This window comes from Ictalurus punctatus, chromosome 3 (genome assembly GCF_001660625.3).
Source record: "Ictalurus punctatus breed USDA103 chromosome 3, Coco_2.0, whole genome shotgun sequence".
Classification (NCBI taxonomy): domain Eukaryota; kingdom Metazoa; phylum Chordata; class Actinopteri; order Siluriformes; family Ictaluridae; genus Ictalurus; species Ictalurus punctatus.
Window position 1 is genome coordinate 15,638,723 of NC_030418.2, and position 22,326 is coordinate 15,661,048.

At 40.9% G+C, this 22,326-nt stretch overlaps 4 protein-coding genes across 6 annotated transcripts; 3 read left to right on the plus strand and 1 right to left on the minus strand.

Annotated features, from left to right (window-relative positions):
• Positions 1–93: 93 nt before the first annotated feature.
• Positions 94–2,079, plus strand: zgc:123321 (YIPF7 protein). The gene is given in 6 exon segments (NM_001200943.1): positions 94–170; positions 291–410; positions 521–660; positions 1,076–1,221; positions 1,377–1,558; positions 1,841–2,079. Coding segments are annotated over 5 exon segments (750 nt in total). The 5' UTR covers positions 94–170; position 291; the 3' UTR covers positions 2,004–2,079.
• A 788-nt stretch (positions 2,080–2,867) lies between these two features.
• Positions 2,868–6,185, minus strand: grxcr1b (glutaredoxin and cysteine rich domain containing 1 b). 2 transcript variants are annotated; one of them, XM_017464635.3, is made up of 3 exons: positions 5,354–6,185; positions 4,473–4,530; positions 2,868–3,848 (listed from the first exon to the last, which is right to left on the minus strand). In XM_017464635.3, exons 1-2 carry the CDS (start codon positions 5,756–5,758, stop codon positions 4,474–4,476), a joined length of 462 nt encoding a protein of 153 aa, XP_017320124.1. In that variant the 5' UTR covers positions 5,759–6,185; the 3' UTR covers positions 2,868–3,848; position 4,473. The 2 variants fall into 2 exon arrangements, with proteins under 2 accessions (XP_017320124.1, XP_017320125.1); XM_017464636.3 differs by lacking the exon at positions 4,473–4,530.
• A 106-nt stretch (positions 6,186–6,291) lies between these two features.
• On the plus strand, positions 6,292–9,455 carry pomk (protein O-mannose kinase). Of its 2 annotated transcripts, none has more exons than XM_017464633.3 (3): positions 6,292–6,434; positions 8,094–8,374; positions 8,506–9,455. In XM_017464633.3, exons 2-3 carry the CDS (start codon positions 8,108–8,110, stop codon positions 9,271–9,273), a joined length of 1,035 nt encoding a protein of 344 aa, XP_017320122.1. In that variant the 5' UTR covers positions 6,292–6,434; positions 8,094–8,107; the 3' UTR covers positions 9,274–9,455. The 2 variants fall into 2 exon arrangements, with proteins under 2 accessions (XP_017320122.1, XP_053535620.1); XM_053679645.1 differs by having other exon boundaries at positions 6,299–6,434; positions 8,074–8,374.
• A 519-nt stretch (positions 9,456–9,974) lies between these two features.
• wdr32 (WD repeat domain 32) lies at positions 9,975–20,052 on the plus strand. The gene is made up of 7 exons (XM_017464632.3): positions 9,975–11,075; positions 11,156–11,269; positions 15,370–15,567; positions 15,646–15,848; positions 16,609–16,683; positions 17,150–17,295; positions 19,477–20,052. The coding sequence occupies exons 1-7, from the start codon at positions 10,654–10,656 to the stop codon at positions 19,846–19,848; spliced, it is 1,530 nt and encodes a 509-aa protein (XP_017320121.1). The 5' UTR covers positions 9,975–10,653; the 3' UTR covers positions 19,849–20,052.
• Positions 20,053–22,326: the final 2,274 nt, after the last annotated feature.

Here is a 22,326-nt window from a genome sequence, read left to right on the forward strand (position 1 = left end):
GTCTTTGGACTGTTCGTGTTCTTAGAGCAGTCTGTGTCCTCTGTGCAAATATAGTTGTCTATAAATAACCCTTCAAATACATGTTGCACACAGATAACAGCTGTGTATGCAGAAGGCAGACCCTTGCCACGATACGCCATTCGGGACAGGCCTGTTCTGAACCTTTAAAGGTAAACATGTCAGTATGTATGTTTATAGTTACATATTGTAGTTGCAGGTACTTTGTTGTAGTTTGGTTCTAGTTGTCAGATTGTCACCACAACCTTCTTTTGTGCTGTATTGCTGTGTAGAATGGGGGAGTTGAGGCAGTTTGATCAAGACTTCTACCAGTCTGAATATTACATAGATGACCAGACCCAAGAGCCATGTGGCTATGACACAGCACACACCAGTCCACATTACCAAGATGTGTAAGAGTATCCCTGGTGTTGACTATGCTGAAAATTCATGACTGTGAATATCTATTTGTAGAAATTCATGTAGTTTTTTTTAAATCAGTTGTTTATCTTGTAATCGGCAGAGTTTATGCATCTCCTACATCAGACCCCTATGCCCAATCAGCGGAGCCACTTTACACTGGACAGATGTTTCAACCTGCAGCTTCTCCTGGGGCTGCTGAGCACACTGACGCCTTTGAGGAAGAACCTCCACTGTTAGAGGGTAATCCACTCAGATGTTCAAATGTAATGTTTTTGAATATATCCTGTTTTAGAATTAAATGGGGGGCACAGTAATTTAGTGGTTAGCATGTTTGACTTGCACTTGTATGGGTTGGGGGTTTGAATCCCGCCTCAGCCCTGTGTGTGCAGAGTTTGCACGGTTTCCTCCCCAGTCCAAGACATGCATTGTAGGCTCATTGGCATTTCCAAATTGTCCGTAGTGTGTGAATGGGTGTGTGAACGTGTGTGTGATGGGTGTCCGCCAACTTGTGCCCTGAGTTCCCTGGGATCCCCATGACTCTGTGTAAGATAAGCAGTATGGATGAATGGAATTACATTACTTGATATTTAAGGGAGAGTAAGCTGAGATCCTGAATCGATAAACAAGAGAAATTACTGTGCATGTGTCTCATCAGAATTGGGCATTAACTTTGATCACATCTGGCAGAAGACTCTGACTGTTCTGAACCCGATGAAGCCAGCGGATGGTAGCATCATGAATGAGACAGATTTAACTGGTCCTGTTATTTTCTGCATCGCTTTGGGAGCGACTCTTTTGATGGTACAAATGATATATTATGCATTTCATATCATTTGATCGCTAATAAAACGTAGACTCATGACAGGAATAGTTATGCCATTATGAGTATAATTTTTACAGTGTGTTAATTGTTATATCAATCCTTGGTTTTTGTAGGCATTTGCTTTTCTTTGCAGGCAGGAAAAGTACACTTTGGCTACGTATATGGTATCAGTGCCCTGGGCTGTGCGGGAATGTACATTCTGCTGAATTTAATGAGTGTATACACAATATCCTATGGCTGCGTAGCTAGTGTATTAGGATACTGCCTGCTCCCCATGGTGGCTCTCTCTGCCTTCGCTGTCTTTTATTCGCTACAGTGAGTATCTACAAGCCAATGAAAACCAATCTTTTTTTTCCCCCATATATATTAATGTTCATGAATATAACTGTGTGCACTGTGTGTAATAGTGCCTATATCAAAATATTATTTGCAATATTCAGAAGGAGAGTTTCTCGCTATGCAGCCTGTAGTTCTATATTTTCTGAATCGATCATGAAACGTTTTAATGCAAACATCAGAAAGAAATCACATTGAGTAGATTCATTTATTAAAAATCTTGATTAGGATATAACAAAGATGATTTGTTTGTTTTTCCAGAGGGGTTTTGGGCACACTGCTGGCCTTTTTTGTGATTGGCTGGTGCAGTCTATCAGCATCTAAGATCTTTACTTCTACACTGGATATGGGTGGACAGCAGCTGCTGGTGGCGTACCCATGCACTCTGCTCTATGGAGTCTTCGCCCTTCTCACCATCTTTTGATTATCTAAATATAAAGCTTAGCTGAAACCCAGTTTAAGATGACGAGCTAAATTACTTGAACTGATGCTTTACACAATTTGAAGAAAAAAAACAAAACAACAACAATTCAGGTATTCACCATACTCCACTCCTGAATAAATACTATTCCGAAATTCAGTTAAAAAGAAAGATGTTATGCACATGACAGGTTTCAATTCATCCAACATCCTGAGGCCTTGACTGTATTAATATTACTGCTAAGCAACACTTTATATAAACCAGACCTGATCACCATAAGCATGTGATTAAAATGTATTATAGTGTATTATGTCTTCTTTTGTAACAAGATTTTAATATTCATGTTCAAGTATATTATTACTGGATTTACAAGCACCTTCCTAAAAAGTTGTTTTGAAATTAATAGTTTCCATGTCTTGTGTTGGATCGCTCCCATCTGGAATTTTTTATTTATTTATTTATGTTTTACTTCACTTACATACTTACATACCATTAACACAGTTTATGCTTACCTTCCCCTAAGCACATGATCTTTAACTGTACTTTTTTTTTTGTACCTTTCTTCAGGACCATCTCTTAATCCTAAACTGCATCATATGAGATAATCTCCATATAAGTCTGTCTGTCTGACTCTCTCTCTGTGATAAATAATTGAGGGGCAAATGAGCTGTATGACCTTCTGATCTTGTGCATAATTTAACTTGTACATGTGGAGGAGGTGCAGAAGGTGTGTCACCTTGCACAGTTCCTCAAGGATGTGTAGTAAACACTAACTTTTTTTTTTACACACAAATAGAATAAGTATGATAAGGAAACCAGTACCAATGTCCTATTTTGTTTATCAGTTTTTAATGAAACAGACATTTTGAATCTACAGTGTCAGAAACTGTTCTGCTGATTCAATTTTTTTTTTAATTACAGAAGAAAATGTATTTAAACAAAATGGAAAGTGAAAAAAATCATGACATTCATAGTTACAATTCATTTTAGAATGAATTAACATACAAAACTAAAACTGACTGGCTCTGAACCAGTGTCATTCCCATCATCTCTGTTGCTAAATAATAAAAATCCACAAAGTTAATATTTATATAAAGTGCATATTTACATTGTTGTTATTATTCAAACTAATATTGAGTAAATTAATAATTCAGGATCAAATGCAATAATCAATGATCATCATACAAGTAATGGCTCTTTAACCATTTAATGTTCAGCTGAAGCAATTTATTTTAGAGATGAAACATCCCCTACAGCAGTTTAATTCCAGTTTCAAGGAACATTTGATAATGTTCACCTTGTATGTTTGCTTATCCCACAAGCTTGCCAATTCTGTATGTATGCAAAAGAAAATACGCACTTGGTTCACCTCAAAAGAATTATCCTTCTGTTGAAGTCAAAACAATAAATGTGCCATGTGTGATCACATGCTGTACATCAGAGCAGGTCGTAATGCCTTGCTGTCTGGGTGTTCCAATAGAAGCACAAACAAGACGCTGTTAGTCCAGAGTCTTTACTAGAACCAAAAATTCTGACTATATTATCCCAGACCTCAGAATTTCCTTTGTGTAATTTCCTATAAAAACATCCAGTGGACTCTTCTGTAAATTCCTTTTTTTTTTTTTTTCAAGGAGTACAGAACTGCACCTGGAAATGTCAGTTCCTAAATAAAGTTTCCTAAAACGAGTGTTAATGGAAAGTGATTAAAGCAGTCTCTCCCTGGTCAATGTTCAGAACAGATTACTGAGGCTCCTCATGCAACCCCCTGTACAGATGTGCTGCTGTGTTCTGCTCTGCACTTCTTTAAACTCCTGCAGGCAGCTTCTTTGCAGACATGGTCTCTTTGGCCTATTAAGGGGAGAGAAATAATATAGGAAAATATAGACATAATGCAGAATGCACCTTAGTGAAGTTAGCCGTCTAGTGGATATATGAGCCCTCCATGATCCTGATCCAGTCTAAATCTTCATTTGAAAATAAATGAGCTTATTTGTTAGAGCAGCTAATACTCCGTGAGAAACTGACTACAAAATGGGACCCCTCAAAAGTAAAAAAAAAAGTATTGTGTAGCTAACATTCTGACATGGGTCAGAATGTTAGCTACACAAACATGACCAGGATGTTTGTTAGGGCAATATTATTCAACTTGAACCCAGGTAAACTGCACCATGGGGGGATGCTGAATTTGAACCTATGATGAATGAATGAAAGCATGTACGAATGAATGAATGAATATTCATCGTAGATATGAACCAGCATAATGTAGCTATACTTTCTGTTCTGCCATAGTTATCTGTACTTCCTTTAGTTCTGTCAAAATGACATCTAATTCTTTTTCATTAAAAAAATCATTCAAATACATAAATACACTTTCTCTCAACACACACACACAAGCATATATTAAACCATGTAATTTACAGTTATTAATCATAATGATAGCTCAATCAGATTGAAAAGCCTTCATGTACACACCTCAATCTGAATGAATTTTCGATTGGATTGTAAGGAGTGGTGTAGATCTGAAATAATCCTGTAAATAGGAATAAAAAAAATTAGCCACGTAAACTATTTTCTCAATCGGATTCAAAAATACCTTGAGCATATGCGCAGTGCATTGGCGTATATGTTTATTTATGTCTTGCGCAGAAGGTTTGTTCGGAAGATATGTAATGCACATGTGAACGAATATTTGAATCGGATTGCAAGGTTTACACGGCACATATAAACACTACTTTCAGAATTTGCAATCAGAATGAATTCATTCGGATTGACGAAAATGACACCTGTAAACATACCTTCAGTGGACACTATACCTTCGGTTGATAGTTTAATCCTCCGTGCCAAAAAGTTGGCCATTATTTACTTCAGTGGTTCTTTACAGCACCATAACTTCTGCAAAGAACCTTATTCCTGTCAAGAACCACTGTGCGTTTTACAGGGTTCTTGAGTTGAGCTGTATGGTTCTTTGGAGTTTAAATACGTTCTTTATGTTTCATTATAGGTTCTTCGGAGCAGTGTGTTGGTTATTCAAGGTATCATCCCTTAACAGGTTAAAGTGAACCCTAACGTGAAGCCGAAGACTGGAAAAGGTTCTCCTGGCATCACTCTTAAGACTCCTGAGAACTTATGAGAACACGGTTCCTTGTGGCACTGCTGATATTACCATTTCTGGGTTCTTTAAAGCACCAGGAAATAGATGGTTCTCTAAAGAACCTGAGAGTAAAAGTTTCTTTGTGAAACTTAAAATGATTCTCCTTTGACATCAGGCTGAAACACCTTTTTTTGGTTCTAACCGGAAGCTTTGTTTTTAAGAGTGATTAGTCCTAATCATGGACCCTGGCTTCGGTACTCACCCCGTAGAGTTTAGAGAGATTATTGAAGAGCACTTGGCCAGCGCTCACTTTGTCCCTCACGCCACGGACCGTACCGTTCTTGCTGAAGATGTTCACGCGCTTTCGACTGAAGCGCTGCTCGTGCGCTGTGCTCGCGTACACCAGCAGGTCGTCCGGATCGCTGCCGCTGTCCCCCTGCTGCTCCACCGCCAGGCCGATCAGATGCCCGTTCGCCTCACTGATAGCAGGAGAGACGTCGCGCTCAGCCTCCGAACCGGCGGCGGTGTCTGAATCCGCCGAGTCTTCTGTCCCTTCCTCGTCTTCCCTGAACACTTCCCGCAGCACCCTGCCGCTGCGCGCCGACGCCACCCGGAAGCGCACCCGCCGCTCCGCTCCGTTCTCCTCCACACGCCTCAGTGTCTCCATCCTTAAAATCTACCCTCCATGATCCGCCTGTTTGCGCCGTATCGAAATATAACACGCGTTCCTATTAATCGCCAGTGCTGTCGCGTTAAAGGTCCTGCCCTGATGTTCAAATAAATAACAGTGTCAGGGTGTCAAATTGACGCCGAATGTGTTAATATTAAATGAAGCTGATCCATGGAGACGTGGAAAACATTGCACAGCTCAGCAAATTAATAAACAATGATCTGAATAATAATAATAATAATAAAAAAGAAATGATAAAAAAAACAGAGGTAAGGTTATACCCTTTAAAATGTGTAGTTCACATTTAAAAAAAATTCCACCTTAGATACAGACGAAATAAATGCCTGCGATTCTACTCAAACCTGTTCATGTCTTATCAGGATCAGAAAAGGAATCAAGTTGCATGACTCCATAATAATAAACCTGACTCGGTCTATGAGAGAGCAGTACATCTAAGTGCCCCTAGGTGGCAGTAATGAATGAAGTGAAGTCTGTTTAAATCTGCATTTCAGTTTCATCGAATAAGTCAAACCGAAATAAGCACACGAGAGTAGGCCCAGGATTAGGTTTAGCAGTTACAGCACTGTCGTGTTGTAGCTGTCTTAGCATCACGTATACGGTATATTTATGTTGAACTTGGATTTGGAAACGCATACGATTTAGCAAAGTGGAGGTAAGCGTGAGAGCTTAATATACTACTATTATAAGATGTTTTGACATGAAATCAATGATGTTGCATGCTAAAATGTATATTTAACATGAACGTTTCTCCACAATAGATGTGATAGTCATTGACATGTAATCAAGTAACTTGCTAGTTCACATAGTTCAGGTTTAATCTGTTAAATGATCACTTAGCGACGACCAAAAACAAATTATCCTTCCTTTAGTGTTGCTATGTGATGTACGTTCACATGAGAGGAAGAAACAGACAGACAGACACACGAGCAGACAGACAGACAGACACACAAGCACGCAGACAGACAGACAGACACACAAGCACGCAGACAGACAGACAGACACACAAGCACGCAGACAGACAGACAGACACACAAGCACGCAGACAGACAGACACACAAGCACACAGACAGACACACAAGCACACAGACAGACAGACAGACACACAAGCACGCAGACAGACAGACAGACACACAAGCACGCAGACAGACAGACAGACACACAAGCACGCAGACAGACAGACAGACACACAAGCACGCAGACAGACAGACAGACACACAAGCACGCAGACAGACAGACACAAGCACACAGACAGACTCCCACACAAGCACGCAGACAGACAAACAGACACACATGCACGCAGACAGACACACACGCACGCAAACAGGCAGACACATGCACGAAGACAGACACACACATACAGGCAGACAGACACAGACAGATGCGCAGAGCTTGTACCCACTGCAGCCGCAGCTTTCTGTTCTTGGCTGACAAATTTGAACCCGACGTGGTCTTCTGGTGTTGTAGCTCATCCAACTCAAGGTTTAACGTGTTGTGCATTCTGAGATGCTTTTCTGCTCACCATGATTGTACAGAGTGGTTATCTGAGTTACTGTAGCCTTTCTGTCAGCTCCAACCAGTCTAGTCTGGCCATTCTCTGTTGATCTCTCTCATCAACAAGGCATTCAGATCATTTGGACATTTTTTTCTTTATTGCACTATAAACTGTAGAGACAGTTGTGTGTGTTTGTGTGAAAATCCTAGAAAATTAGCAGTTATAGAAATACTCAAACGAGCACATCTTTCACCAACAATCATGCTATGGTCAAAATCACTGAGATTGCATTTTCTTCCATTCTGATGGTCGCTGTGAAATTTACCCAAAAGTGCTGGCCCGTATCTGCATGATTTTATGCAGTGCACTACTGCCACACAATTGGCTGATTTAGATCATTGTGTGAGTTGGCACAGAGGAGTTGCTAAAAAAAGTTCCCAGAGAGTGCATGTCTATTTAATACTCTAGATGTACAAAAAGTGTACAGGAGAGTATATGAACGATGCTGTTTGTGTAGCTTCTTCACAGTCACACACATCAGTGTGACTGTGTCACATATCACAAGTATCAGTATAGAGCTCTATGAACACAGTCGTATTTGCTGTTTCATTATGCAAAGAGTGAAACCTTAATTTTGATAATGTAGAACTTCTCTAAAGCAAAAATTTCACTTCATAATTTAGGCAGCGTTTTGCCTACTTTTGCATGTGTCCTCAAAAAATTTCTTTGATGTGTAGAATTTTACTTTGGTCATTTTCTGGATGCTGTTAGTCCTTGTACATGTAGGAAAATGTTGTAGATTTCTTTTCTGACACACAGGTTAAGATGCCACCATGGCTCAGAGGGTTGGAAGTGGTCAGAGGTGTGGGGTGCCTGCAGTAGTTTTATGTCTGGTAGCGCTGCTCTGTGCCAACCTGCTTCTTTATGTCTACCTGGATGCTCTATATGAGGGCACTTCCCCACCTTCAGCACATATGCACTGCTCACCAGGCTATTTTAAGGTGGGCACTATGAAAAACTGCACCCCGTGGTTGCAGTGTCCTGAAATCCATGCCAATGTTCGTCGGCTCAGACTGATTGGACAGGGAGCTGTTAAGCAGGTATATATACATGTGTATATATATTTTTTCTGTTCTGTATATATTTAGGTGACATGATGCAATTTTTCTAGTCTACTTTCTATACTGTTACGTGTAAGAATTAACAAGTTGTGTTTCATGGTGTGTTTCAGGTATACCTCTCAGAGTGGCAGGGGCAAAAAGTAGCCCTGTGTGTCTTGACATCAGAGCAGTATAAAGCTGATTTCCTACATGGGGTGTCCATGCTACGTTCCTTGCAGAGTGTGCGTGTGGTATCATTAGTGGGGGTGTGTGAAGAAGATGGAGTGTTTGTTACTGAATACCACCCGTTGGGATCAGCACTGACACTTGATTCTACTCTTGCTCAGGATCGTTACCGCAGTCAGGACTCGTGGCACGTGCGCCTACGACTGGCACTAGACTATGTTGTCTTTCTGGTGTTTTTACACAACAGCCCAGTGGGTAAACGTGTCATGTGCGACTCTAATGACTTGCAAAAAACACTCAGTCAATTCTTGTTGACCTCTGACCTGCGGCTTTTGGCAAACGATCTGGATGCCCTGCCATTGGTAGAGCATGGGGGTCAGGGTATCAAGTGTGGTCATCGGCAGCTGATGGGTGAGTTTGTTGCTCCAGAGCAGCAGTGGCCTTATGGTGAGGCGGTGCCTTTCTCAGATGACCTCATGCCAGGCTACGATGAAAAATCAGACATCTGGAAGATTCCAGATGTGACCCGTTTTCTGCTAGGTCATGTCTCAGGGAGCGATGTTATCCAATTGCACCTCTTTCAGATCCACGCAGAGTGTAAGAGGCGAAATCCTAAGCTACGGCCATCAGCGCATGAGGTCCTCAGAGTTTATCGCTCTGTTTATGACGGCATGAAGGAAAGTCACACAGAAAGCGTCAGAGACATGCTGTGAGTTTCATATAATTCGGGTGGTGTGTTGGGAGCAAGTTTTAAAAAAGCAGTCCAGCATCAGGGAAAGTAGAAGTGCTGAGCAAGGTAGCAGTATTCAGGACAATAGGCAATAAAGGATGTTAATGTCTTTATGTACTGTTTGGTAAATACTGGACACGTTTAATAAAGTTACAACCACATGAATTTGGATAGTGACATCTCACTTTCTTTGTCTTTCGTATAACTTCCAATTATAAAAATATTTTTCTGTCTTCTTATTTCAAAATTAATAACATATTAAATTGTATAAAACATTATTCATTTAGATTTTTTTTTTTTTAATCTAACCTTTGTACCAGTTAACAGTACATGTGAAACTATGATTAGGCTGATCATTGTTCTGATCATCCATCTGATCAAGTGGAACTGATTCATGAGAACATGGATAGAAAGTGGACAATTTTTTTTTGTGATGACACTAATAAGTATTTAATTATGTTTACTGGTAATAATGCAGTGTATTGAGGGAGATTTTTACGGTGTCTTTTAGGGGGTATTGGCCACACCTCAGTTTTGATGTGTTGAGCCATAATGGTGAAGTTGGCTGAAAGACTATTGCTTAGCTAGAGTGCTCAAAGTCTTGGTTTCTCCAAACTTCCCAGTCATTGTTTTATAGCATAATGCCTAAAAAACAACAACAACAAACCCATCCATGTAGTGCTCTGTGTATTATATTTACATTTTCAGCATTTAGCAGACACCCTTATCCAGAGCGACTTACAGAAGTGCTTTGTAATCTCTATCAAAACATATACTTATGGTATTTAATAAGAACACCATCAAGTTAAATCCCTGTTAGGAGAGGTTAGTGTTGGAATAAAAGAAAATACACCTCAATTTTTAAATAACAAAGTAAAGGTGCTTGGTGAATTGGTAAATGTATACTACTGTTTTCACTAATTCACGTCAGAAGCAGTACACTACTGAACGTTTCTAATTGTGTATTTTCTTTTTAAATTGTGTAAGTCCAATTGCCTGCCCTTCAGAGGCTGTAGTGTGTGAGTTGAAAAACAGTCAAATTTAACAACAAAAAACAAACAATGCCTTCATAAATCTCTAAACTTGAGGTTACAAGTACTGCAGTTATTTTCAACTACGTACAAACGGCGCTCCATCTAAGAAAGGAACCGGAAATACGTCATTTGTTGTGTACGCTTACTCGCGTCGGTTCGGTTGTTTGCATTAATGGAGGCTTTTTGGTGTTTGTAGTTTTAGCCTTGGTGCTTGCCTGTCTGGTGCTAACTAATAGCAAGCGGTCGGGCAGTAAAGCAGAGGCCGTGAGTCGGCCGGTTTGTCCGTTTGTTTTGTTCAAGACGGAGCCGCCGAGCGCGACGCTGCCATTATGATCTCGGACCAACCGAGCGACAGCAGCGACCCAGAGGAAGCTCGGCTCATCCGCGACCCCGAACAGCTGTTCCGAAAGGACGAGAGCGAGGAAGAGGAGGAGGGAAAGGATGTCCGCTCGAGACCGTCGTCTCCCGAGAGTAGGCACGACAATTCCCAAACTCAGGGTAGCTCGCGGCCTGAATCCGCGGCGGACGGCGGAGCTCCGAGCGCCGGCTTCAGGACCTCAAGTGTGCGCGAGTCGCTCTTCTCATGGCTGCGGAACCGGAGTGTGCGCAGAGGGCCGTTCGTGGATCCGGTCCGGGATAACTTTAGGACTATGACGCGCCTTTATTCATCCATGAGCCCCACTACGGACTCGATGAACCTCAGCACGCAAACTCACGGTGCTGTGTTTAATCTGGAGTACTCGCCGGACGGGTAAGAAAGCTTCCGTTCTTCTCAAAAACTCGCTGCAGGACAGATTTCTAAACCTGCAGCTGCACTGTGTCTGTGTTTAGGTCGGTGCTGACTGTGGCCTGTGAGCAGACAGAAGTGCTGCTGTTCGACCCCGTTTCATCCAGACACATCAAAACGCTGGTGGAGGCTCATGAGGACTGCGTGAACAACATCAGGTACATCAGCTACTGCTCATTCATGTGTCTCAAGTGTCCGGATTATATAAAGAAATTGATTTCAATCTCTTCACTGAAAATACCATAGCAGGTTTGAGATGCATTTTAGCCACATATTGCATTTCTCCATGCACATCTGACCATCAAAACCCCTCCAGAAAGTTAATGTAGCCATATCTTGCACTGAACAGTTAGAAAAGAGCTATACTGGGATTAGCGTGAAGACATGAAATGGCATTAGGATGCACAGAATATACAAGGTGCATGTACTGACCATGTGGGAAACAGAGTTTGATTTCCTGTTAAGAGTGTTTAGCTGTAATAATAAGTGTGTACACAAGGATGCATAAACTGGGTATTAGTCATAACATTAAAGCCACCTGCCTAATATTGTGTAGATCCCCTTTGCGCCACCAAAACAGCTCTGTTCTGTTCAGGCATGGACTCCACAAGACCTGCTGTGGTATCTGGCACCAAGACGTTAGCAGTAGATTCTTTAAGTCCTGTAAATTATGAGGTAGGGCCTTGTTTGTCCAGCTTGTTTGGATTGAGATCTGGGAAAGGCCAAGTCAACACCTTGAACTCTGTCATGTTCCTCAAACCAAACACTTTCTGCTGAAAGCAGAAACTGCCATTACATTTACATTTAGGGCATTTGGCAGATGCCCTTATCCACAGCGACTTACATTTATCTTATTTTATACAACTGAGCAGTTGAGGGTTAAGGGCCTTGCCCAAGGGTGGTAGCTTGACAGTGCTGGGGCTTGAACTCCTGACCTTCTGATCAGTAACCCAGAGTCTTTAACCACTGAGCCACCACTGCTCATTAGGGAATACTGTTGCTATGAAGGGGTGTACAACAATGTTTAGATAGGTGGTACATGTCAAAGTAACATCAGCATGAAAGGCAGAACCCAAGGATTCCCAGCAGAACATTGCCCAGAGCATCACACTTCCTCCACCGGCTTGCCTCATTTCTCTGGTGCATCCTGGTGCCATGTCTTCCCCAGGGAAGTGACACACACACACACCTGGCCGTCGACATGATGTAAAAGAAAATGTGATTCATCAGACCAGACCACCTTCTTCCATTGCTCCATGGTTCAGTTCTGATGCAGATTATTGGTGCTTTCATTGGTGGACTGGGGTCAGCATGGGCACGCTGACCAGTCTTTGGCTATGCAGCAAGCTGCAATGCACTGTGTGTTCTTTGACCTTCCTGTCATAGCCAGCATTAACCTTTTCAGCAATTTGTTCTCCAGTAGCGCTTCTGTGTGATCGGACCAGACGGGCTAGCCTTTGCTCCCCACACGCATTAATGAGCTTTGGTCACCCATGACCCTGTCACTGATTCACTGGTTGTCCTTTCTTGGACTAACCACCCCTTGATAGGTGCTATTGTAAGGGGACAATCAATGTTATTCACTTCACCTGTCAGTGGATTTAATGTTATGGCTGATCAGTGTGTTTTATAACTTAGGGGTGCACCACTGATACACTCAGGTACTATGTCAACATAAGACACAACATTTCTTGTGTAGACATTATGAACATTGACAAAATTGTTCTTCTCTTTCTGTGATGCACTTACTCAAAACATGACGGGATATACTTTTATAGAAAAATAATCAATAATGTGGTGGTTTGTTGCAGACTGATGCAAAGAGGAGGGCTGTTTCAACACCACAGTTGATAATTTTCTAATACTAGCACATCTTAAAGTATTTTATTCCTCTTATACCACAGTACTTCTAGCTTATAGTTGTGTTTAATGTTGTGGAACATACGCAAATCAAGTTGGTTCCTGATATAAAGTTGAGTTGTAACAGTGCCAAACAGTGTTCCTCTACAAATTTCTAAAACGCAGTTTGTGATGTTGGCAAGAAGTCACAAAGTTCTTTGTCCTAAAGACACGGCTATACAGTAACAATTTTTTTAGGAGCACTTGTGCTCGTAATTACAAAGATTTAGGAGCACAGTCAAAAATTTAGGAGCACGGTTGAAGTTTAGTTTTTTTTTTTAATTTTTTAACGTGCCACAATATAATGCACAAGAAGGCATGAGAAAACTTGAGCTTGTCAATTATGACAGAATTTAGGAACGTAGTGTGAGCCATGAGAAATTAATTTACCTTCTGATAAACTAAATGTAGTAATTTCAGTTAATTTTACAGACTGTATGCAAAAAACAACCACCATTAACCTGTTCCACCTTGTAAACAAATATAATAAACCTCAATGTTCAGCTACTCTTCTTAAATATATTTAATGCTATATTATCATCATTTTCCAAATTCTTCAAAGCCAGTTCTCAAATCGCTCTGTGTATATTGTGTATATATCTGAATAATCTCATATAGGATGTGATTGGGTGAATTCATTTACCTGCCAGATGCAAAGCGTTTTAGTTTAATGGTGTTCATTAGAGATGCTCCGATCAGGATTTTTACAACCGATACCGATTTCTTGTCATCTTGATCAACTGATACCGATTCAGATACCAATCTTTATTTTTGTTTAAGCCTTAAACAGGAGGTCTGTCATAAACAGTTAAATGTAAGCTCTCTGCTCATGGTCACTGTTAATTGAATTAAAATAATAGCAATGAGAAATACTATTGGTTAATTGATAAATAAATGAGCATAAAATATTTATTTTTAAATATCTTAAACAATAAAGAGTCCTAATTAAAAGTAGACTAATATAAAAATGATCCATATTAGGAAAAAGAAGGTTAATAGCCTTCTAAGAAATAGCCTACAAGATATTCAAATTGATATTAAATGCAACCCATAGTAATTAAACATTATTTCATTTCTCATTTTAAGAATTTATTATAGTATCTATTTTTTATATTAAATTATTTATTAATAACTAAGAGAATTTTGTCTTTACATTTTATAAGTTTTTTAGTTTATTAGTTGTTCCTTTTAGATCGTTTCCCTCAATACAGTGTTGCCATGTCTACTGATAATATTGTGTTTTTTGTGGGTTAAATCAAAACATGAAAACTGGAGTTGACTTTTCTAGTGATATCTGGCAACCATGAGTTTAAATGAAGTGAATGCATCGTCTATTAGAGTTGGTGAAGGGAGAGAGGCAGCGTACTGCGTGTTTACAGACTGAACAGTTGCTACTCTTGATTACAATTATTCTTCATTATATTTAATGAAGAACTTTGAATTACACCCTTATAGCGTTAGCATTATTATTAATTTACTGGCGCCCGACGCCGCTGTGGCTACACGAGTAGGTCACAGTCGCAGGTTCAGGTCATTTTGCCTGATCAATAAAAGATGGCGGTTTGTGAGATCGATAAGTTGTGAAAAGCAGATGAAGTAGGTCTGCAGTGTTATTCTTGTCCTCATAATGGCTTCTTTGCAATTTGCAATTGTTCGGTTGACTGAGGTGACGAAAAGCTGTGCAAAAGTAACTGTTGCGCATTTTGGACTTCCTGTAGTTTTTATTCTGATTGTATTATACAACTTCGAACAGGTCACTCGCACCGGTGCGAGTCGCTCAAAGTATTTTTCAGTCACAAATGCGAGTGAAATGGTCACACTGTAGAGCCCTGAAAGACGTTCCTGTGTTGGCAAGTTATCGTTGTTACAGATTTTCCTCTGACTGTTACAAAGACCCTGGTTCTTCCAAAAAAAAAAATTAAACAAAATTCTCACAGAAAATGTCTCCATATCATCAATTACCCATCTTTAAATCTGTATATGTGAAGCATCTGCCATACAATTCCATGTATAAATTGTTCCTATAAAAATGATAATGTGTTAGATCAAACACATTAATATGAACATGTGACTTGCCTTGTAGCTGAATTACTGAGTCATGCTATTATAGAAAATTAATCAACACCTTCTGACCAATCAGAATTGAGAATTTAACAGAGATGTGGTAAACGTTATGACGGATGCTTATGTATTAAACCTTTTTGCGCTATAATGAAGAGGATCATCTGTGCTTGAAAATGTCATTTTAAGTGAAACTCTAGTCTGTGTTCACAGGTAGAGCTTATATTATTAGTAATGCCACTGTATAACCTAGGTGTGTAAATTGTGGTTACAAACAGATTCTCTGATCATTCTGCAGGTTTTTGGATAACCGGTTGTTTGCCACCTGTTCTGATGACACCACCATTGCATTGTGGGACTTGAGAAAGCTGAACTCAAAGGTGTGTTCGTTGCACGGCCATGCTAGCTGGGTGAAGAATATCGAGTATGACACACACACTCGCTTGCTTGTTACGTCTGGCTTTGATGGAAATGTCATCACCTGGGACACCAACAGGTTTGTGCTTATAGAATCTCGTACCATCTTGTGTACAGCATGCGTTTAATGGGATCTAACTGGGGTGTATGCGTGCAGGTTCACAGAAGACGGCTGTCCCCATAAGAAGTTCTTTCACACGCGCTATCTGATGCGGATGCGTCTAACTCCAGATTGCAGTAAGATGCTCATCTCCACCTCCTCTGGTTACCTGCTTATCTTGCATGACCTTGACCTCACTCAGAGCCTAGAAGTCGGAAGCTATCGCATTCTACGGGCCCGACGCGCCCCACTCAGCACAGGTATGCATGTAAAGCGCTTTACACATCTTCTATTTGCAAAAGAAAGGTTTTCAATCAAAGCATTTGTAGAAGATTTGCACCGCACAGACACTGACATGAAGCAGCAGAATAAAAAAACGTGTAATTGTAAGAAGCAGGAGTTTAACTTTTCAATTAAAATCTGTTAACATTTTTAAAATCTTAAATGTTTTAAATAAAATTTTTTATCCAAGTTCAATCAAGGTCAGTGATTTTGATTGCAGAGTATGCATGTTTTTGAATCGTAACTTTACATGTTGGGTAAATATGGCCAAAAGTTTGTGGACACCGGACTGTCACATCTATATGTAGGTCTTCCTTAAACTCTTGTCACAAAGTTGGAAGCATATAATTGTATTGGATGTTCCAGTTCCCCTTCACTTGAACTAAGGTGCCCAAGCATGTTCCAGCGTGACAATCCCCCTATGCACAAAGAGAATGCAGACTGAGCTCCAGGCCTCCTCACCTGACCTCCGTGTCTGACCTCACTAATGCTTTTGTAGCTGAATGAGCAAATTCCCACAGCTGTGCTCCAAAATCTAGTGGAAAGCCTTCCAATAAGAGTGGAAATTATTATAACAGCAAATGGAGGACTACATCTGGAATGGGATGTTCAGAAAAAAACATGTGGGTGTCATGGTCAGGTGTCCACAAACCTTTAGTCATATAGTGTATTTGTGGCACAAAGAAATGCATTCTTTTGTTGATTGAGATTGTGAATTGTTGGTTTCCCCCCTTCCAGAAGGTTCTTCAACAGGCTCCAGGACGTCAGGCTCTCGCCATGGCAACGACAGCAAAGCCCATCCTCATAGAGAGGGTCAGTTGATTTTTTTTATTTTTTTACCCCATTTTCTCACAATTTTGAAATTTCATGCTCTCCCCATCATGATAGATACTGACCAGGGAGGGTGAAGGCTAGTATATGCTTTATCTAAGACACATGAAGCCAGCCGCCATATTGAATTGCTGCTCATGTTATGTCAATGGGCAGCTGAACTAACTACATGAGCTCACAGACACCCACAATTGGCTAGTGTCGCTCTTATTGACTGAGGATAGAGTATTGCCATCCCTCTGACCCAATTTGATTGTTTTGGCCACTGTGGCATCGTTGGGGTTTGGACTCTCCGTCTCCCAACTGTTTGCACCATTTGGGAACTTAACTTGAACGTTTTTGATCAAATATAGCATAGCTGTTTCAAAGAATTTAGAGCGAACCATTTTATAGTATTTTTTTTTTTCTGCTGTACTGAATGGTGTGTGGTGTTATTTTTTCCCCCCAGGTTTGTCTCCTAGGAACAGTCTGGAGGTTTTGACCCCAGAGATCCCGGGTGAGAGGGACCGGGGGAACTGCATCACTTCACTGCAGCTGCACCCCAAAGGCTGGGCCACACTCCTGCGCTGCTCCAGCAACATGGATGACCAGGAGGTCAGGAGCAAACTATAACAGTATTGTAGAGAGGGGGAAAAAACAAGTTATTGCTTTAAGTGATGTCAAGTATAATCATCTAATTTATATATAAATATATTGGACAGAATCTCATGGTCCCAGAGCTGTAGACAACGTCTTAAGTGAAGTGAAGGTAGGCTTACACTCGAATTAGCAGGTCGCTTAAATCACTATTCATTGGTCGCTCTCAGCCGTTCCTGTCTGGGGGTCTTTGCTGGCTGGGCATTGAGTGCCCAGCTAGTGCAGGGGTTGTAATTACATGCATAATCTTCCTTTCTGTGTGGATCAATTAGTTATAGGTCACTTACAGTAAAAAAGAAGAGTGTATTCAGAAGCTAAATAAAAACCAGGCTGTTTGTGTAATAGGCTATTTGCTGAAAAATATCTGCTGGGGATGTAAAGTTAACTACTTTACAATCTGTTACTGTCTGTTAAAGCACTAATTAAACTCATCCAGAGTTACTCCTGTAGTTTTAGACAAGTTTCTCTAAACAGTATTTTACATGCCTGTGCATTTGAAGCAGTACATTGATCAATTTCTCTTCCATGTCCTCTAGGAACGAATCTAGAAGGAATAAAAAATTTTAAAAAAAGAGGTGCAAAATAAAAAAACACTGCTGAACTTTGTGCCCCATTTCACACCTATAAACGGTAGCTTTGCTCCTGTTACTGTACATCACCTAGACAAGGGCTCCAGATGTGGACCAAAATATTTCAGCAGATTCAACCTGAATACTGTGAAAAATATTGTAGTCCATGATCTATTAGTGCTTCCGTGGTTTAATGTCTGTGAATCATGGCCCATTTTTTCCCCCCCATATGCTTTTTCATCTGTGCATTATTATTAATTTATTTATTAATTTCTTGTTTTCTCGTGATCACGACTTAATTTTCTTGTGATCTTGACATATCAAAACAGTCCATACAGAATTTTGTGGAGTAAGTTTGTTTGTTTATTTATTTATTTATTTGTGATTGTTGTGGCCAAAAATGTTTATATTTGCTGTGGCTTTTTTCAAATTTTGCGGCGTTTTGTCTGTTTTTGGGGTTTTTTTTTGCGGAAACCTACTTGAATTGGTGAAATTGCTTTCGCAGTGATGTTTGTTGATAATGAATAAATGAGACCTTTCAGCTGTACTCATGTTCGACACACGTGAATGAGCGTGTCTTGGCTCAAATCTACGGAAAATCTGCTGTAATTTTGAAAAATTGCAAGCTCCTGCAAATATTGCGGAGTTTTCTTGATTTTTCATTCACTTCTGCAATCGCAAAATCTTCGAGGGACTGACAAAATTTGTATAATCATGATCTGAACATAACAAAATAGTTGTTTTATCATGATATTGACATGACAAAAGTTTTCTCGTGATCACGTTTTTATTTTTTTTTTTTGTGTATTCGACATAACGTTTTTTAATGTTCTGTGGGTAGCAAAAGCTTAGCGCAATCCCACAGCATCATGGAAGAACTGATTTGTTTTTACTTTGATCAGGGACTCACTCAAGCTGAAATGGCTCCTCTGTCTGTCAGCGATCGACAACGTCCACCGTAGTCTCTGACAGTTGAGAAGGGGACACCTCTCTCTCTTAATAAATGTCCGTAATAAAGTCCATTTCTACAGTACGCAATTATTACCTTTTATGATTCATACGTGCATGCAACTCCAGTCCCATTCGGAAGATGCGAGATTTTCTCATGATAAAATTACGTTCTGAGAAAACAACTTGGAGATCACGAGATAATTAAAGTCGTAATCATGAAAGAAAAAAATAATAATGCACGGCCTCTTATGGCTTCCGTACTAAACAGAAACCAGATCTGTAACAGGTTCTTTGTTGCAGCTTATCAAATCGCATGCATTTATGTAGATGGTTAAACTGAAGGCAGCACATTGGACCTCAGACTAGCTTCCAGGTGAAAGACATTAAGTGAGAAAGGGGATGTGAGAAACCAGATGGGGATGTCAGGAGCCAGAATGTCTTCTTTCTAGTCGTACATGAATCATTAGTGGTTAACCATTCAAAGGTAACCGTCGTTACCATTCAGTCATGCCTTTTTATGCAAGGAATTCTATGTAACACCTGATCTAGAGCATAAGTGTGCAAAGCTGAACAAGACTGATTTACAAACTGTGCGATCACTCTGCTTCTCTCTCTGCAGTGGACGTGTGTGTACGAGTTTCAGGAGGGAGCTCCTCCTCGGCTGCCAGTCTCGCCTCGCGGCTCTCTGCGGCTCACGCACTACATCGAGGAGGCCAACGTGGGCCGCGGCTACATCAAGGAGCTGTGCTTCAGCCCGGACGGTCGCCTTATCTGCTCTCCGTACGGTTACGGCGTACGTCTGCTGGCCTTCGACGAGCATTGTGCGGAGCTAGAGGAGTGTGTGCCTGAGCGGACGGCGCTGCTGCGTGAAGTTCGCTCAATCTACTCTCACAGTGACGTGGTGCTCACCTCCAAGTTCTCGCCCACACACTGTCAGCTGGCCTCAGGCTGCCTCAGCGGACGTGTAGCACTCTACCAACCCCACTTTTAACACACTCAAACACACAGATTTCTGGCAGGTTGACCCTTCGAGGGGTTCATGTTCACAGTGTCACGGTGTGAGTGCAAGTTTGTGTAAATGATTTGAGTGTTTTTATCGCAGTTTGTTTTGTGTTCTTTAAACTGTGTAATGTCTCTCGTTTTTGAATGTACATGTGCAGTAATGAGACAAATAGCCATTAAATGGTCTTCAGAGTGCATGCCTCTGATTTGGGGGTGGTGGGGGGGGGGGGGGGGGGGGGTGCATGCAGAGTGCTGGATTGTGTTCATGGTGTGGTAGTAAGACTGCAGGGTTTCTTTTGCAGTCTTTTGTCCTTTGCATATGACCTCTCTGGTGTCAAAGCCTGACCTGCATGTCTAATGCTAACCTCCCTCTACAACAGTGTCTTTAACATGTAAAGTTGCACTGAATGTAAGCAGTACAAACTGTTTTTGTTGTAATGGATGGAGCTTTCAGCTTTTTGCCAAATGTTTTTATTTGTATTACCTTTTTTTTTTTTTAGCAGCAGTGTTCACGCAGCTCCGAAATGAGTGGTCATTCGTGTGATTGTGTCTTACATTTGAAAGGCAGCTTGCCTCCTGAGACACTAAATTAAGACAGTTTTTATGATATTGGGGGAGGGGGGGGTTTGATCTGTAGATAGTTGAAGCAGTACATTTGTGTGAGTGTGTTTCAAAGTATGTGCATCTGCTGGTAGATAATGTAAGAGCAGATGATGATTTTTGTGTGAGTGAGAATAGATAGTGAGTAGAGACTATTATACTAGAATTCCTCTCTCAGTCTTCTTACACACCAACACTCCCAGATGGAACAAGCTCCGTCAGCATTGCTGTCTATACCTCAAATTCGTGCTGTCTCAGAAGTACGCGCACACTCGCCGTTCGCGATTCCGAAGCTGAGCTATCATGTTCTAGGAATTGCAGACAGAGAGGACTATGGGAAATGACGCTATTACTGTGTCAAAGTCTTACACTTATGTTGGAACAGCATAACGTACACTGTCTTTATTTTAGCCTCCAAATTAAATGGAACTGAGGAGGATTTGGTTCTTCTGCAATGTTTGGATTCCATAACTAAAACATCTGGAATGGGGGAATGGAGGAAGAGGGTCACAGAGAGCGTGGCATTCCTGCACTTAGCTGTGCTCCGCTAAGCCACAGAATCATGATAGTGGTACAAAACAATAAAGTTTTTCTCACTCTTTACCTAGAGCATTTTGCCTGAATGTGGGGATAACATACTGTAATTCAGAATGATTAAATTCTATTTCTATATTAAATATGATTATTATGTGTTTGCCAAAATAAATGTTAGGGTTATCCACAAAATAACTGCATCCTGCTGGAACATCTTTGACTGGGAGGCAATTATAATAATTCTGTTTATTTTACTAAATCCTGTCATGATATTCCATGAAGACCCAACACCTGGTCTATCTTAACAGTTAATAAGAAACTCCTTTATAGGTTTTTGAGCAGGGACAACCGTATACTCAACCCCCCCCCCCCCCCCCCCCCATTTTGTTATATCCAGTGCCTTATTGGTTTATTAGTTCTTTGGGCAGCTGCAAACCAAATCATCTGCATCAGGACCTCAGTGTTGAACAACTCGTGCGTAACAGTTCAAGAATAAAAGCAATCCAACACAAATTCAGGAAATGCTGAGCATTACAGCTGACCCCTGGGAAGCGGCATGAGCTGGGGTTTGACCTGAAGAACGTTCCTCCCAGTCGGATTTTCTGGTGCTCTGATATGAACCCCAAATGGATATGAGAAAACATTTAATGTGAATAATCAGTACAGAAAGATACTGGTCTTGCTGTTTTATGTAACATTGCCACCTCACAGCTTCTGTGTCCCAAGTTTGATCCTCAACTCTGGTTCGGTATCTGTGCAGATTTTTGAATGTTCTCCCCATGTCTGTGTGGGTTTCCTCCAGGTTCTTCAGCTTCCTCCCATCTCCCAATAGCATGCAGATGAGTGTTTGATTGTGTGTGTGAATAGTAAATGGTCTGCACTTATATAGCGCTTTTATCCAAAGCGCTTTACACTGTGTCTCGTTCACCCATTCACACACACACACATACACACACACACACACACACACACACACACCAATGCTAGCAGAGCTGCCCTACAAGGTGCTAACTTGCCATCGGGAGCAACCTGGGGTTCAGCGTCTTGCCCAAGGACACTCCACATGTGGAGTCATGTGGGCTGGGAATCGAACCACCAACCCTACAATTAGTGGACGACCCGCTCTACCACCTGAACCACAGCCGCCCTGTGCATGGTGCCCGGCCATGGACTGGTGTCCCATCCACGGTGTATTCCCATCTCATGCCCGGTGTTCTCTGGATCCACCAGAACTTTTCTTTTCAACAGTGCATTTTGACATTGTTGATTTCAGATAAAACTATTGCAACTGATACCATGTTGCGATGATTAAAGTAAGTTCCATCATGCAAAA

What these genes read in the sequence shown, in the direction of transcription:
- wdr32 (XM_017464632.3), top strand. Translation starts at nt 10,654, where the DNA reads ATGATCTCGGACCAACCGAGCGACAGCAGCGACCCAGAGGAAGCTCGG. An exon ending in ATCACCTGGGACACCAACAG is followed by an intron (nt 15,568 to 15,645) that starts GTTTGTGCTTAT and finishes GTATGCGTGCAG; the next exon opens with GTTCACAGAAGACGGCTGTC. An exon ending in GCAACATGGATGACCAGGAG is followed by an intron (nt 17,296 to 19,476) that starts GTCAGGAGCAAA and finishes CTCTCTCTGCAG; the next exon opens with TGGACGTGTGTGTACGAGTT.
- grxcr1b (XM_017464635.3), bottom strand. Translation starts at nt 5,758, where the DNA reads ATGGAGACACTGAGGCGTGTGGAGGAGAACGGAGCGGAGCGGCGGGTG. An exon ending in ATCTCTCTAAACTCTACGGG is followed by an intron (nt 4,531 to 5,353) that starts GTGAGTACCGAA and finishes TCCTATTTACAG; the next exon opens with GATTATTTCAGATCTACACC.
- pomk (XM_017464633.3), top strand. Translation starts at nt 8,108, where the DNA reads ATGGCTCAGAGGGTTGGAAGTGGTCAGAGGTGTGGGGTGCCTGCAGTA. An exon ending in GACAGGGAGCTGTTAAGCAG is followed by an intron (nt 8,375 to 8,505) that starts GTATATATACAT and finishes GGTGTGTTTCAG; the next exon opens with GTATACCTCTCAGAGTGGCA.